This window comes from Anoplopoma fimbria, chromosome 11 (genome assembly GCF_027596085.1).
Source record: "Anoplopoma fimbria isolate UVic2021 breed Golden Eagle Sablefish chromosome 11, Afim_UVic_2022, whole genome shotgun sequence".
Taxonomy (NCBI): Eukaryota; Metazoa; Chordata; class Actinopteri; order Perciformes; family Anoplopomatidae; genus Anoplopoma; species Anoplopoma fimbria.
Genome location: NC_072459.1, coordinates 3,546,173 through 3,560,339, shown reverse-complemented (window position 1 = coordinate 3,560,339; position 14,167 = coordinate 3,546,173). Strand labels below are relative to the sequence as shown.

The 14,167-nt window shown below is 36.9% G+C and overlaps 2 protein-coding genes across 4 annotated transcripts; one reads left to right on the top strand and one right to left on the bottom strand.

Annotated features, from left to right (window-relative positions):
• Nucleotides 1-4,558: 4,558 nt before the first annotated feature.
• pheta2 (PH domain containing endocytic trafficking adaptor 2) lies at nucleotides 4,559-8,262 on the bottom strand. 2 transcript variants are annotated; one of them, XM_054607800.1, is made up of 4 exons: nucleotides 7,915-8,262; nucleotides 6,530-6,618; nucleotides 6,120-6,423; nucleotides 4,559-5,740 (listed from the first exon to the last, which is right to left on the bottom strand). In XM_054607800.1, exons 2-4 carry the CDS (start codon nucleotides 6,608-6,610, stop codon nucleotides 5,343-5,345), a joined length of 783 nt encoding a protein of 260 aa, XP_054463775.1. In that variant the 5' UTR covers nucleotides 6,611-6,618; nucleotides 7,915-8,262; the 3' UTR covers nucleotides 4,559-5,342. The 2 variants fall into 2 exon arrangements, with proteins under 2 accessions (XP_054463775.1, XP_054463776.1); XM_054607801.1 differs by having other exon boundaries at nucleotides 6,530-6,611.
• Nucleotides 8,263-9,731: 1,469 nt separating this feature from the next.
• On the top strand, nucleotides 9,732-14,065 carry cd2bp2 (CD2 (cytoplasmic tail) binding protein 2). 2 transcript variants are annotated; one of them, XM_054607534.1, is made up of 7 exons: nucleotides 9,732-9,843; nucleotides 10,033-10,111; nucleotides 11,467-11,599; nucleotides 11,938-12,095; nucleotides 12,176-12,761; nucleotides 12,846-12,931; nucleotides 13,821-14,065. In XM_054607534.1, exons 2-7 carry the CDS (start codon nucleotides 10,037-10,039, stop codon nucleotides 13,929-13,931), a joined length of 1,149 nt encoding a protein of 382 aa, XP_054463509.1. In that variant the 5' UTR covers nucleotides 9,732-9,843; nucleotides 10,033-10,036; the 3' UTR covers nucleotides 13,932-14,065. The 2 variants fall into 2 exon arrangements, with proteins under 2 accessions (XP_054463509.1, XP_054463510.1); XM_054607535.1 differs by having other exon boundaries at nucleotides 9,736-9,843; nucleotides 10,036-10,111.
• Nucleotides 14,066-14,167: the final 102 nt, after the last annotated feature.

Below are 14,167 nucleotides of genomic sequence, written 5' to 3'. Positions count from 1 at the left end.
TGAAAAATTATTACAAATGCTCCCATCTTTTTAAATTAATGTAATTTCAAGCTTCAGCAAAAAAAGAAAAGAAAAAAAAGGCGGATAAGAGTTAATCCATGAGGTTGGTTTGATATTTCCACCAGAAGATGCAGAGGTGTTGGAAACCTGGTACTCACCATCTTGAGACGGTATGAGTGGTGGTTTGGCTGATCAAGGAGGAGAAGACAGTGGGAAGCCGCATTAGACGAACATCCCGGGGGGCTTATATACCCCGGCACAGGCCGGTCTAACTTTAGCCACAGCCTCAAGTTTGGATGGGGATAAAAAAGAGAGAGAGAGAGGATGGTCAAGGATGAACTGATGGCTAAAGGGAAGGAGACAGAATGGCGGGGGGGGCGTATCACCTTACAGGAGATCAGAAATAGACCCAGGAGTCTTGGAATTAAGTAAACCTGATAGCTGAGGGACCATACTGCAGGTCTGCAGTCCCACGTGGACTAATAAGGACATTCGGGACATAGATGCTTGTTGGACCAGTGGACACTGTCCCTCCACCCGCCTTCTGTCCACCTCCATCTGCCTGCAGAGAGGCGCAGCAGCCACTGGCCGACTTTATTTTTGGTTTGTGATGTCCATTGCTGTATTACGGAGGACAGAGATACAAGCTTTCTATACGCTCAGCAACCGATGCAACTTTTCCCTGTATGTGCACAGCTCGCTCGCTTATTTTAGGTTGTAATGATGCTAATGTCAGATATGGGATATTCCCATATTTGATACGATGGAGGGAGCTCTGTAGTCACACCGAGTATAAACTAATTATCATCTAATGTATCATCTCATCAAAATATCTATTCACACAACAAACAACATGGAAGAACAAATCTTTTGTAGTTTATCCTTGAAAACCTGCACATAGCAATATTAAAAATAACTGGGGTGGATTAAGATATGTATCTATTTTTGGATGTGCATACTCACACAGATTTGTAAGTATGTATAAAAATAAATGACATACTGTTACGTCCTGATGCATTAATGCTTGGTGGGCTTCCCTTTATTAAAGAAACAACTTTAGTTATTCTTTTTTCCTTTTTTACCTCCTATTTATTGTAATGAATTGTGGGTATTGAAATAATGTATTTATCTAATTGATAACAATCAACTATAGAAAAATATTAAATAATTATAATTTTAGTTAACATCTTTAAGAAGTAAAATTTCACCAATCTCACCTTTTAAAAGTATATAATAAGTTGTTACTATTTTTTGATTAAATATCAGGAAATAAGAATGATTTCCTGTTAATTTACTGAGAACATTACTCAATATCATCATCATTTTTGACATTTTTGTCATTAAAATCATTATCTTAGATGTTAAGCAAGGAAGACAATAAAGTCCTGGAGCAAAAAACAATAAAAGCATGGTAAAAAAATTTAAAAACCTTAATTTAGAATATACTCCAAATTAAATTAAATGAACTATTTATCCTGTTCTAAAAGATGCAAAAGCAGTAGTTGGGGAAGTACAAAGATTTCAAATAGAAGTAACAGTACAACAAAAAATAACCTTTAACAAGTAAAAGCCCTGCATTCAAACTTCTACTGAATTAAAAATACAGTATGATCATCAAACTGTACATTAAATATCTAAAATACAAACATGTGACTGTTCTTATATCTGACATTATTGGATTACTGTTGCATTAGTGTTGCAGCCGGATGAAGTAGAATTAAAATTGATTACATTGAAAACATCACAAGCAAAAAAGTTGGGAGTCTTCGATGCTTGTATTTTGTAAAAAAAAAAATTGTTTGTATTTTATATTTTATATATAAAAGTTAATTGAAGCAACATGTAACTTTAGCTGTCAGATCGTATAAGGTACAATATTTGCCTCTAAAATGTAGAGTAGACGTATAAGGACACATAAAATGTCATTCCAGTGTCACAGCATCTCATTTCATGTTTTCTTCATGAGTAGTATTTTTTTTAAGTTGGTTTCTTGTGTCTGTTTTGTTTTTTCTTGAGGACGGGGTGAGTTAAGACGTCAGCGTTAAATGACAAGTGAAAGCACCATTAATCTCTGGCTGCAGTCCTGCTTTCTCATCACTACAAAGGTGTGTGTTCATAAACACTTTCCCACCTGTTTGTCCTCCCGACCCCCCTGACCCCCACCCTCCATTCCTCCCCCTTAAATACACGGGGATTACTTGTCAGGGTGATGGCAGCAGACATTCCCAGAAGAGCATAAAAGGGACAGCTGAGGTCGACCAAAATAGCTAAATAAACTTGACAGTCTGCCAATGCGGCGGGCCCTGAGAACGAAATGCTTTCCTTCGTTAGTTTGTTTTAGGTTTTATATCCAAATTTACCTCACAGATAATCTGCTTTCATTTCATTTCATTAACTTTAACTTTGCTAATCTTCTGCCTTCGGAGGACTTTATTTCTGTCCCCTGTCTCGGCTCTCTGCGGGTGATTGTTTGTGTTTCCACTCTGATGGTCCATGAGTCATGTCTCTGTCCTTTACTGGTTTCCACTCTTGCGGTAATTCGGATCGGCCATTGTTTTATGGCCTTTGGTGTTAAGGACATCCAGAGCCCAACGCTGAAGCTGTCAGACCTCCTCTCGTGTTCCTCTTGACCTTTGACCCCAGGTTCACTCGCCTATCACCACCTCGTTCCAGGAATGAAATATGTTCTGACTGTGATTTCCACTTTTGAGGAAGAGGTGCAAGTTTAGACAGCGATCGACTCCATGATGTATTTATTTAGACTCTAGCTTTACATTTGATATAAAACAAAACTACTTAAATGAAAACTTTGAAATCTTCCTTAAACGTCTCATAGTAAAATTAAGCTGAATGTGTGCAGAAGCTGTAATTTTAAGGGGTGAAACAACTGAAATATTAAGGGAAATACAAGGCATTATGTTCAGCAATTCAACATATGAAAAGATAAGATAAGATAAAATAAGAAAGATAATTATCTTGTTATTATTAATTATCTAATTATTGATCCCTATAGGGGATATTAAGGTGTTACAGCATCAGAGAGACAGAACAAGTACAAATAAATAAAGAAGTAAAAATAAAAGATAAGAAGTAAAATAAAATAAGTAGTGACAAGTTACGAGATATCGTGAGAAGATAAACAGCAGCAAGTCAAATAAATGTCAACAGTGTTCACCAGAATAATAAGTACTGTGAGTAAGTAATGATACTTCTCTGGATTAATATTAAAAATAGAAATGTAATTATAATGACGTGTTACTATTTAGTATAGTATGGGGTATGAGATACAGTACAAGGTAAATTGGTATGATAATAATAATGATAATAATTATAATAATTGTAATAAAATTATTACATAATATATACATCAATATGATAATAATGTATAACATATAATATCTACATTAATGGGAACAACTTCATCTGTTTTCTTCTGGTTTGTCAGAATCCCTGAAGCCATTTTGCATTCTGAACATTTGGCACTTAATATAATTAATTATTTGATAATGATGATAAATTATCAATATAATAAAATGAACTCTAAATGTTTTGTCTTTTCTTTATGTGACAAGATTTGAGGAGAAAAAAACAAATTTGTTCTAAGAAGACATTTTGTAAGAATAAATAATATCTCTCTAGATATTACTGCAGTACGATTTATAATTCACAGTGATCATCAATATAATAAGCTTTGACATCTCAACCTTTTCACAAATGTTTCTGCTGCTGTTATTTGCAGACTCAACAAGTGTTTGTGTACAGATGTGGAAACACATGCTGTAACGTGACGCGTGTTGCCACGCTCCCCTGGAGCCATCGATCACTTTTTAGGTGGATGGTATGTCTGTCTGTAGGGTCAGGAATGTGGAGAAGCTCCCAGTTGATCCTATGGAGGAAGATGAGCCCCACCAACCTTTGTGACATGTCACATGTCAGTGAGTTGTATATTTTACTCTGGTGTGTTGAGGAACTACACGCCTTGTGCTTCATAAATCACCAGGCAGTTCATTTTAAGTTTAGGTCAGATGTCAGAAGTTGTTTTCAGTTTGCTGGCAGACAATTAAGCTTTTTCAACAAAGTTTCTTTTTCTAATTAATCCAGTGGATTTCATTTAAATTACATTCAAATCTTTTGTAATGAGCTGTTAACTTGATTAAAGGCCCTTCATTTCCACAACATATTCAACATGTCAGTTCTAACAACAGCTGCATTATGTTTGTCTCTCCTCCATAAATCAGCTGCTTACACTCGTAATCATGTTTCCCTCAGCACACGTTGGCTGCAGTGCCCTCTGCTGTTTACTCTCCTCATCTCCTACTGAAAGAAATGTATGGAGATCAACATTCCAACACAAGATCTCGTTCCTCCATGACAGTAGAAGAGACAACCATATCTGTCTGTTTGTATGCTTCCTTGTCATTTCTATTGTAAATGAACTCTACTAGCTTTTTGCCTTCCCTTGATGGCATCTCGTGCTTATTTTCATATATTTCCCTGTTATTGCAACAGAAACATTTTTATTGTTTATCAATTGTATTTTGTGTATCTGCATCTTATTTTATTTGAACTAACTTATGGTGAAACATTTAAGTCAACAGTTTTTATTTTTTATGCAATGAAAAATATATAATACTCTTTGCTCAATACAGCCTTTCTATGCCATAGCTACAATTAAAAATATCATAATTGGAATACTAAATGTACAGCAATATCTTCAATGCAATTAGCAGCAGGTGTGCAGGTTCCTGGTAGCAGAACAAACAAGAATAGAGGGTTGTTTTATGGATGACATTTTGACATGTAAATTATAAAATCTGTGTTAAGATTCCTTGTAATTCTTTTTTTTTTTAAATCTGAAATAGAAAGTAATGTTTTTTTGTATCATAGGACCTACATCGACAGAAGAATTACATTTTTTTCAGTTAAAATATATAATGCTCTTTGCTTAACACTTCTTCATAAAGCATTTTTACACCATGGACAAACTTATCAATTGCACAATGTGAATAACTGCTTCATGTCCGAAAGATGCAGATGTGCAGACACCAGCTGCACTTCTAACCCTTTGTGTGCAGATTCTTGCTTGTTCTTTGATGCATCTTATGGAAACTTTAAGGCCGTCTTGGCTCATGACATTTACAGCTTTCTGTAAAACAAATCTAAAATAGAAATGATCTAAACTCATATGGGATGGAGGAACATTTAGCACACTCACAGGTGTCTGGGCCTCAAACTCTATGATCTTAAATATAGAGTCAAACCCACAACACTTTGGGTTCAGTTCCTTTTTAACACGCATGATCTCACTTCCTCTTAAAGGGCAGTGAGATGTAGGTTTTCTTTTAGCCGAGGTCGATCAGATCTCCGTTGATGTGTTCCTCTTCTGCTGGTCGACTTCTCAGCCATTCCTCTCTGGCTTTCTTCACTTCCTGGCCATAGTAATCATGAAGTTTGCTGAAGTCCTCGAGTGGATCAAAACCCACCAGAGGCCACTCGCCGTACAGAGGCGCCGGCCCATTGAGTGGCGTGACGTGAGCGTTTCTCCTGGGCCACAGTTTAGGAGACTTTCTAGCCACCACTTTGGTCGGTATTGAAGGTGTTTGTAAAACAGTGCTGGCGCTGAAGCTCCTCACCTCCCTGACCTCTGTTGGCCCCTGAACAGGGAAGAAGAAGTTGGGGGTGGACGGTTTGAATAAGACGCTGTGACGGGACTCACCAGAGCCTTGTTGCTGTTTAGCTTCTGCAGATGGAAGACAGGAAATTAATATGAGGCATATATCCTTTTGCAAAGGATTATGTGCTCGACTACATTCTTGGCTGGGAGCTGTTACTTCCTGGAGTCGTTTCTTATCACCTTGCAACTTCTTAGAGCCAAGAAATAGTCCTGCAAAACCAACTTAAAATGGCTTTAGAGCTGCTGGTAGGCAGATTTCCTTACTGTAGTTGTCTCACCGTGATTCCATTCTTTATGCTAAACTAAGCTAACTGGCACTTATCTTTTCATCTCTCTGGCCACCAGAAAACAACAGTCTAAAAGACCAAATTAATGAAAAATGCAACAAAAAACCACAAACTTCAGTGTACAGAAATGCATATTGGCAGAAGTCAACAGAACACACCTTCATACTGCCTCCCCAGGTCTCTCACCAGCAGGGAGAGGTAACAGTGGCTGGCTGAGAGCAGAGCTTTCATCCAGCTCTCTTGAGTCCGACCATCTCCTGCTGCAAATCTGTAGGTTTTGTGTCCCGGCCCTTCAAACATCAGGGAAAAGGCAAACTGTCCATCAGACTCCGAGCGGCGGACTGCACACCCCTCCAGCACGATGACACCCAGCAGGTGTCGGTCGGCTGGACGCTCCTGGTAGAACAGCAGGTTCGCCTTCAGGACAAACCAGCGCCGGTGGTAGGTGGCATTTCTCTCTTTCTATGAGGAAAAGTTTGTCAAAGTAAAGCAGGATTATTGCATTGGCCTTCAAATCAGCTCTTAATACTCAGTTACTTCATGTTGTCTGTCTTCTGTTTATCCAAACCTTTTTGTAGAGGTATCCCTCTCTATCGACCGGAGAGGTGCTAGAGAGGTAATGGGTCAAAATCTTCTTGTGGAGCTTCATCCTAACACCTGAAGAAGAGAAAGTGCTTTTATGTGCAGAATGTTAAATACTAAAAACAGTGTGACATGTAGTAGAACATATTCCAGTAATGAAGACATGATTTTACTGTAACTACAAAGCATAATGTCTTATCACTTTTCTATTAAATTCAGTTCAGTTGATCTTTGAATTTATCCTCCAATTCTTCTCACACTTCAGGTTTGAAAGCAGTATTCGGCCGATGCAGGTAATTATACACTATAATAAGTATAATCAAGAACTGTGTCTTTATTGTTCCACTATTTTTACTTTTGTTATCACTGTTGGACTGTGAATGACTGCATGCATCCATGAGTGAGTGAGTGAGTGAGTGAGTGAATATCTCTGTGTCTGTCCACGGCTAATCTCGCATTCTGCTGGCAAAACTGCATTAAATTTTGGGTGGGCAGTTATGGCTGCATGCTCAGGACCTCGCATGATTGCGGTGTTTCACTCTTTCTCAAACATTTTCTTCTCTGATGTTTTCATTTGAATAATTGTTTGAGACCTAATGAGGTAAAGTTACTTAAATTTTCACAAAGAGAACTTGGTATTTTTCTATGATAAATCATTTCTCCCCTCTCTTAGATGTATCTTCTGCCACTTTAGAAGGGTTTGACCCCTAGTTTGAGAACTACTGGAAACTGTATATAAAGGGTAAAAACTAGCCCATCTTGACGGGATAACAATTAAAAAAATATTAATATTAAATAACAAACAGAGGCCACTTTGATGCAAAACGGGTTATTTTACTTTTGATACTTAAAGTACATTTTGCTTGTGAAACTGCTGCACTCTTGCTGCTTAATGAAGTCTTTTGTCATTAACACATTGGTACTTTTACTAACTAAATACTATATATAATGAAAAACTGTATGAGGTGTAGACTGGAACATATTCTTGAAATCCAGGATGAGGCTAAACATTGGTTGAAATCATTAAGCAACCTTACAAAACTTGTTCACTTATCTGTTGAGTTCAATTCATTATATTATGAATTAGGATATTATAAAAAAGTAGGATATTATTTTGAGAAAATTAATATTATCCATAAGCCTATAGATTTAAAAGCAGTGTTAACAAGGGAACTAAAACAAGAACCATACTGTTACTTCAAATACAACTTATTAATAGAATTACAGTCAAATAAAAAAAGTTGCATTCATTAATAATGACGATAACACTAATAATTTTAGCCAATACCAATAAAACATGTCTTATCCTCCTTCCATAAAGTTGTTGTTGTGACTCAGGCAGCAGAATAGAAAACAGTGACTCAGACTCACCTCTGCCGATGTTGAATCCCTCACAGGTTCACTGTCTTTACATTATTTACATTTACAGATTTCTTCTTCTTGGTCCTCACCGGTCCTCAACATGAAGCCAATTGTTCTCTATCAGTTCGATGCATCCAGAACCAGACAATGTTTGAACATATGGTTTCAGGTTACTACCACCGGTTCTCCCTTGGGTACCAGAGGACGAGTGTTGAAATATAAATAACTCGACCCACTTCCTGGTAACAGAACCCTGACATATTATATTCTCTCTCTCCTCTCCGCTTGAGTCGACCCTGAGCTGGCGGATCAGCCGAACCGAGCAGTCACTAACAACCACTGCTACCTGGAAGTGAGATGCTGGATGCTGAAGTGGAGGTCTGATGTGTTTGCATCGACTCTCTCAGTTCTGCATTTTGAGTTTCTTTTAAAAAAAACTTCAGATGAGTTTTATTTGAATCTCTGGTGGTGTGTCAAGCAAAAGTCCCTTTGTAGATGGCAGCTTCTAAGGGAGATGTGGAGCTTATTTTCAGATTAATGAATAATTGTTTATGACAAAATATCCATTGTGTCAAATTCCCTGCTCTGCTTTTAAAGCAACGTCACAGCCGAAACTGTCTCTCTTCATTATTCTCTAAATTGGAATATGTTTTGTATCATTTAAAAGTAAGGAAACATGACCTCTTGAAAATGTGCCACTACATTTCTGCCTGTTGTATCTATTTTTGGCACAGACTTATCCTTTTCATCCTTAAGGACCTCAGGGAATTCAAAATCCAAAAGGGTGCAAGGTGAAGAGATTTAGAGGGATTTACATACTGTGCAGCATGTCTCCACAGTCTGAACCAGGGGCCAAAATCAACTTAAGGTCATAGCTCGAACCATAAACTCAATGCCAAGAGTTTCTATTTTCTGTGTTCATGTTTAAATGTCATTACCTTTTATTATCTATTTGTTTAAGTAAAACATTTCAGTCTTGGACATTGGTCATCAAGCATTAAATTGTCATTATGAGATGATAACATCTTCAAACTAAACTTTACAGAATAACCAATCAAAAATTGAGACAAATCACAAATAGAGAAAGACATTTTTTGTCACATTTTTAGATTAGCATTAACATGATCAAATCATGAAATATGATGAACTGTAATTTTAACTCCTAGTAGTATAAATAATCTTGTTGAAGTGGTGCTCAAAGTAGTAATAGTTAATATAAAAAATATAAAGGACCGTTTTGGGGCAAAGTACTTTTACTTTTGATACTTTAAGTATAATCTAATCTGCTTTTAACACTTTTTCTAACTACAAATGTAAGTAAATCATAAATACAGTACATGTATTTGTGATGGAGTATTTGTATAGTGTGGCATTTATAACTTAACCTAAGTAAGAGATCTCAATTCTTCTTCCACCAGAGAAAAACAGGACCATACCGTTACTCCAAAATACAATGAATTATAGAAATACAGTCAATTACTACAAATTGCATTTACTAATAAGTTATAATGACAATAGCTAATTCCAATAAAACCATGCCTCATCTTTCTTCTATAGTTCTTGTAAAGTTTTAAAATAGAAAAAAGTGACTCAGATTTACCTCTGCTGTTTTGGGTCAAAACTAACTATAATTTGCTTGTAAAACTTCTGCACAGCTAAATAAGTAAAATTATAAATTTTAAAAAAAGTGTAGTATTTTTTACTTCACATCGTCTTCCACCAGGGTTAGTGTGCAGTTCGTTGTAGTACACATGCGATACACACTCCTCACCAGGTGGGGGCGCTAACGCAACATGTCGCTGTTTCCTCACATTACAGACAAAAAAACAGACGAAGAAGAAAACAAACAGACGAAGAAGAAACGAAAGCGAACGTCGTTTGAATTATTTTGATCACACTTTCCAGCATTTACCTTCTTTGTATACGTTTCAAACTAACGTAATAAACACGTTTTATTATAATAATGAACTAAATGTAACCTCACCTCTTATATTAGTGTTTAATGTGATAAATGCTTTACTTGATCTGCATGCGCTGCTCCTGTTAGCTAACAGCTTTAGCCACAATGCTAACATGAGATGTGTGTGTCTGTGTGAGTTTTAAATGAGTCTCTGTCTTCTTGTGTAGCAGCATGCCGAAGAGGAAAGTTACATTTGAGGACGGGGACGGGGAGCTGGAGCTGGATGAGGACCTCCCCAACAAAAAGGTATCATACAGCACCCAGAATACTCCTCTAGATAAGATAAGATAAGATAAAATAAGATTAAAGAACCCCTTATTAGTGCCACAGATTTACAGCAGCATAGTGGATGGTGCAAACAAACAAACAAGAGAAATGAGAAGACAAACAAGATCAAAACAAGTACTGATCATAAGTTAAAGGTATAATAAATAAGTGTTACTATTGCACAGATTATTTATATTGCACAGAAATGATTGAAGAATATGTCAGTGAAAGTGTCAGTCATTTAGCAGATGCTTTTATCCAAAGCGACTTACAATAAGTGTATTCAACATAGGTATTCAAGAGAACTACTAGTCACCAGAAGTCATAAGTGCATCTCCTTTCTTAAACAAGCATCTAAGAGCATAAACCAGAGCAAAAGTATAGAAACAAACTAATACGAATACAATAAGTGCAACAAACTAATACGAATACAATAAGTGCAACAAACTAATACGAATACAATAAGTGCAACAAACTAATACGAATACAATAAGTGCAACAAACTAATACGAATACAATAAGTGCTAAATGGAAGGCTCAGGGTAGTACTTCTTGAGTTAAAGTTATGTAAGTAAGTTATTGTCATCAAAATGTATTTAAAGTATGGATAGAATAAGTAATCATTGTGCATTGAATGTTCCCTGTCAGTGTGTTGTTATTGTATTTTATGTATTTGGGTTAATATTACTGCTGCGATAATGTTACATATAGATGTTTAAAGTTGTGTTTTATATATCTACTTATATCTACTTTATATACTGTGGCGTTAGCTAATCTACAGCAATGCATCATATCCTATAAAATCATCATATGTTTGCAGCGTCGGTGTCATGAGCTCAGACTAATCAGCCTTGTTTTCATCTTTGTGACAATGTATTTTCTAGCTGATCCGAGAGGCTTTTTAAATAGTTTATTAAAGCATAAAGGAAAACTTCATCCTTCAGTTTATTCCACACACTCGATATCAATACATCTGGAAATATGTGGTTTTCACTGGACAGGAATGGTATTAAAAATTTAATCTGGAAAGTAACTAAAGCTGTCGGACAAATGAAGTGGAGTAAAAAGTACAATGCTTACCTCTGAGGTGTGGTGGAATAAAAGTATGAAGTTGAATACAATGGTACCTCAAATTTGAACTTAAGTACAGTTGTGGAGTAAATGTACTTAGTTGCATTCCATCACTGCAACCATATTATTTGGCAACTAAATAGTCACAGGCAAAAAAGTAAAGTCAATAAATCAAGCAAGAAAAGGGATGCCTGTATAACTTTTTATGTAAAATAATGTTATATGTAATATTTTCTTTTCTTTTTCTTCTACTGTTGAACCAGACTTGCGAGGCTGTGAGTGGACCAGGCTCCAGGTTTAAGGTCAAACATTCCCTCGATAGCGACGAAGAGGATGAAGGGGAAGACAAAAAAAGCAGCAGCAAATATGATATTCTGGCCAGTGATGACGTGGAGGGTATGTCCTGTTTAATATTTGAACTGGAACTATGAAATGATAGATGGCAGAGAGGTGGTCCTGCTTACTTGAATATGACAAATATTACTTTAAATGTACACTTATTGAATATACAAACATGCACATACATTCTTAAGTATCTTCAAGATCTTCACAAGTATAAAATGAACGATTTGCCCAATCATACAAATTTGAATTAAGCGTTAATAAAGCAAACTCTTAACAAGAAGGGGCTTCTTTTTGCCCACCTTCTTCTACATACAAGTGCCATGAATGTTGCAAGGTGTTTTGCCTAAACATGAATATCAGTAATTATGTCACCACATTAACTATTTCAGGCCAAGAGGGAGCGACAATCGACTTCGACGAGGGAGTTTCTATTACACCTTTCAACCTGGACGAGGAGATGCAGGAAGGATACTTTGACTCTGAGGGAAACTACTTCATCAAAAAGGAAGAACAGATTAGAGACAACTGGCTGGACAACATTGATTGGGTAATTGTATTTTAGGGACTTATGAGTCATGTCTGAAAACGTTTCAAGAAATGTTCACTAATATAAGTTACTTCTTCCAGGTGAGGGTAAAAGAACAACCATTCAAACAAAAGAAGAAAGGTCTTGGAGCCAAACGGAAACGCAGAGTCGGTGATGAGGATGAGGCTGAGGAAGAGAAACAGAGAGAAGAGAAGCAGGCGGACAAACAAAATGATGAAGGAGAAGACGAAGAGGAGGAGATGGAGCCTGCAGAGGACCCGCTGGCATCCCTCACTCAACACCAGCTCACTGAAGCTGTGATCGAACTGTTGCTACCTGGGGAGACAGTTGCCAAAGCGCTCCGTCGGTTAGGAGGCCTTGGAGGACGGAAGAAGGGGAAGCTGAGGGAAGAGAGTCAACCCACAGTGGAGACAAAACGGGATGCAGAAAAGCTGGACAGGCTCACAGCACTAGCTGACAGACTGGTTGGATCTGGGATGTTTGAAATCTATCAGCAAACATATGAAAAACTGGCCTATTTGATGAAGAGAATGAGCAGCAAGCGACCAGCCGTGGGGACGAAAAAGGGCGGTGATGGTGATGAGGAAGAAGATGAACTGGATATGTTTGCAGATAAATTTGACGAGACGCATACAGGCGGAGCAGAGGAGGAGGAAGACAAACAAGGTTGCTTAGCGTTACTTGTATGCATTTTCCTTCAATAGTACAAAATATCTTGTTTTGTCTAATCCATGTTTTTCCTCTTCTCAGTGACTGATGAAGTAATGTGGGAGTACAAATGGGAAAACAAGGATGAATCTGAGATTTTTGGCCCTTTTACCAGCCAGCAGATGCAGGTATTCTTTTCAAACCATTCAATGCAGTTCTTGAGTTTTTAGGTGTTTACCAGTGGTGATATATGGTTTTCATTTGAGTTAATTGTTAAACTGTATATTGCTAAAATATGGCAGAAAATGGAATCAACTCCAAGTATTTTTTCATCTCTTTTGTTTTGACCTTCTAGTGTTAAAAATATTCACACAAACTTGCTGGTAGCATATCGGGCGATGATGGTTTTACAAACCTAGTGTCACTGGACTAACTGAATGAAGTTTGGGTTTATATCCCAGGACCAACTTAAACTGGTCTCAGGGGAGTTAATTTGAGTATACCTGATTTGGGCACTTTTCAAAAGGGAATGATCGCTCAAAACAGAATATGTTTATTGGAGATAATATGGAGTATGGATTTGGTATTCTGCTTATTAACTCAATTAAACATGGCAAGTAAAGAAAGAAAAACAGTAACTGTAAAAAATAATGATAGAAAAGTGTGGGTTATAGTTTAGGCAATGGATCAGAACTACACGGGCTGCACGGTGGTGTAGTGGTTAGCACTTGATTTTTTTTAGGTTTCTAAAATTAATTTTGCTGCTGCCCTCGTCCACAGCAGAACATTACTCACTTCATGATTTACTGTGTCTAATACACTGACTACGGATAAGTAACTTATTCAACCCCACTTCAAACATCGTATCTATCTCTTCATAACTTTTGCTTGAATACACATTAAATAGCAACTTTATTTTGGCATTTATCCAATTATTTTGCTTTTTCTCCTTCATTCTTATGTCCCTGTATTAGCAAATTCCAATATGTTTACTAGATATTGGGCTGCAGGCTGGTTCTATCTTTAACCTCAAATCTGGCCAAGTGGGTTTTAATCTTCTTGTTTGTTTTTTTCCAGGGTTGGGTGGATGAAGGCTATTTCAGCACTGGTGTTTACTGCAAGAGGATCGACCAGAAGGGAGCTCAGTTCTACAACTCCAAGAGACTGGACTTTGAGCTGTACACATGATTTATGTTCAGCAATAAATGAATCACAACCATCTCGGCCATTGCTTGGTGGCTTTAGTTGGCAGATCTATGATTTTAACAGGGAATTTGTTTTTTTCTGTACATTGTTTTTAAATAAATAACTCATGCATGTGGTGTTGCTATCAGACCTTTTCTGTCTTTGTTTTTGTATTTTCTTTAGAACCAAATCATATTCTGAAATCATTTTAAGGCTAATTTAGAACCAATTTAATTCTG

Excerpts from the sequence above, each read along its gene's own strand:
- pheta2 (XM_054607800.1), bottom strand. The coding sequence starts at position 6,610 with ATGAAGCTCCACAAGAAGATTTTGACCCATTACCTCTCTAGCACCTCT. Across the intron at positions 6,424-6,529 it reads AGGGATACCTCTACAAAAAG|AAAGAGAGAAATGCCACCTA; the intron begins GTTTGGATAAAC and ends TTTTCCTCATAG. Across the intron at positions 5,741-6,119 it reads CCTGGGGAGGCAGTATGAAG|AAGCTAAACAGCAACAAGGC; the intron begins GTGTGTTCTGTT and ends TTCCATCTGCAG.
- cd2bp2 (XM_054607534.1), top strand. The coding sequence starts at position 10,037 with ATGCCGAAGAGGAAAGTTACATTTGAGGACGGGGACGGGGAGCTGGAG. Across the intron at positions 12,096-12,175 it reads GGCTGGACAACATTGATTGG|GTGAGGGTAAAAGAACAACC; the intron begins GTAATTGTATTT and ends TACTTCTTCCAG. Across the intron at positions 12,932-13,820 it reads TTACCAGCCAGCAGATGCAG|GGTTGGGTGGATGAAGGCTA; the intron begins GTATTCTTTTCA and ends GTTTTTTTCCAG.